Source organism: Lissotriton vulgaris, unplaced genomic scaffold, assembly GCF_964263255.1.
Source record: "Lissotriton vulgaris unplaced genomic scaffold, aLisVul1.2 SCAFFOLD_774, whole genome shotgun sequence".
Lineage (NCBI taxonomy): Eukaryota > Metazoa > Chordata > Amphibia > Caudata > Salamandridae > Lissotriton > Lissotriton vulgaris.
This window is the reverse complement of record NW_028254302.1, coordinates 22,631-24,591: the sequence shown is the minus strand read 5'-3', so window position 1 is coordinate 24,591 and position 1,961 is coordinate 22,631. Positions and strand designations below refer to the sequence as shown.

The 1,961-nt window shown below is 41.7% G+C and overlaps 1 protein-coding gene across 1 annotated transcript; it reads right to left on the bottom strand.

The window, feature by feature from the left end:
* Positions 1 to 649: 649 nt before the first annotated feature.
* On the bottom strand, positions 650 to 1,630 carry LOC147659587 (uncharacterized). Its single transcript, XM_086951624.1, has one exon. The coding sequence runs from the start codon at positions 1,628 to 1,630 to the stop codon at positions 650 to 652; it is 981 nt and encodes a 326-aa protein (XP_086807750.1).
* Between the last annotated feature and the right edge of the window lie 331 nt (positions 1,631 to 1,961).

Below are 1,961 nucleotides of genomic sequence, written 5' to 3'. Positions count from 1 at the left end.
CTCGTGTGGATCTTTGTAATACGAGGCTGTGTCCTTTTGGAACAGAAGTCATTAGGACTATTTAGGATGGGGCCAAGAATCGTTTGCATATGGCTGGCCACGTCTGTAGTTACACAAAGACTAGAGAATGATGTGGCGGGATGGTGCCGAGATTAACGACCAGTCCATCCATCACCTTTAGTTTTTCTCAATGATCAGCCCTACGTGGTACAGACATGAACACATGTTGGTTCCATAGAGAGCTATGACAAAGGGACTCCTGCTGCAGCCCCTGGGGAGGCTCATTAAGGCTGGAAACAGTTTGAGGTTACATGCATTCCAGATCCTTGGGGGTGTGGCCTCAAAGTTCAGAATCAAATGGACTTTGTGGGTCATAGCCACAGCTTATAAACACTCAGCGAACACAACACACTGAATGGAATGAGGCCACAAATAGTTACAAAAGAATGAGGTTAATTCAAGCATTTCCATCCCACACTGTTTGCTTTTCTCCATAGACAGTTTGTGGGTTCTCTCTTGTTGAATGAAACTGAATCACCAGCAGGTACTTCCGTGGCATTTAGAACAATGACGAGGTTTCTTCCAGGTAAGTTCTCGCAGGTTGAGTGAGACCAGATTTCCGACTGAAACTTTTCCAGCATTCAGAGAGCTAAGAAGGTTGTTCCCCAGTGTGAGTTCTCTCATGTTGAATGAGAGTCTTTTTCAATCTGAAGCTTTTGTGGCATTCAGAGCACTGATACGGGTTGAGCCCAGTGTGAGTTCTTTCATGTCTGGTGAGAGTTTGTTTACATCCAAAACTTTTCCGGCATTCAGAGCACTGATACGGTTTATGCCCAGTGTGGGTTCTTTCATGTACAGTGAGGCTGGATTTCTGACTTAAGCTTTTCCAGCATTCAGAGCACTGATAATGTTTTTGTCCAGTGTGAGTTCTCTCGTGTTCAATTAAACTGGATCTGTGACTGAATCCTTTCCGGTACTCAGAGCACTGGTAAGGTTTTTGCCCAGTGTGAGTTCTCTCATGTGTAATGAGATTTATTTTCTGACTGAAGCTTTTTTGGCATTCAGAACACTGATACTGTTTGAGCCCAGTATGGATTCTCTCATGTAGAGTTAAACCGGATTTGTGATAGAAACCTTTTTGGCATTCAGAACACTGATACCAGTCATGCCCAGTGTGGGTTCTTTCATGTGCAGTAAGGCTGGATTTATGACTGAAGCTTTTACAGCATTCAGAACACTGATAAGGTTTTTGCCCCGTGTGAGTTCTCTCATGGCAAGTGAGAGTGTTTTTCAGTCTGAAGCTTTTTTGGCATTCAGAGCACTGATAGGGTTTGAGCCCAGTATGGATTCTCTCATGTAGAGTTAAACCGAATTTGTGATTGAAACCTTTTTGGCATTCAGAACACTGATACGGTTTATGCCCAGTGTGGTTTCTTTCATGCACAGTAAGGCTGGATTTGTGATTGAAGCCTTTCTGGCATTCAGGACACTGATACGGTTTTCGTCCAGCGCTAGTTTTCTCATGTTTAGTGAGGTAGGATTCATGACTAAAGCTGTTCTCACATTCATTGCGCTTATTTGAGTTGTTTGTTTCTCCAAGTTGGGTTTGTTCCTGGATACCTGTCATCATAGGACTAAATTTGATTTCTGATCCTGTACTTGTTTATGTTACAACTCAGCATTAACTTCTAAAATACATTTCAGATGCTCTTCTTAACATATATATTTAACTAATGATAGTTTTTACCTGAAAATGATGTCCCTACCTTTAAAGGCACTGATCTAACTTGTCTTATTAACTTTCACCGAGGAGCCCCTTGTATTTATTAAGAGGCCTCTCATGGATTCCTTTTCTCCAAGTTATGCCCGGGTGAATTCTCTAAAGTTTAATTAGTCTCATTTAGTGATTCTAGTTTATCACATTTGAATTAGGAGTTTTAAAAGCACTGATAAGGTCTTTG

Bases quoted from the DNA above. Each gene is read 5' to 3' on its own strand.
- LOC147659587 (XM_086951624.1), bottom strand. From the start codon at position 1,630: ATGATGACAGGTATCCAGGAACAAACCCAACTTGGAGAAACAAACAAC.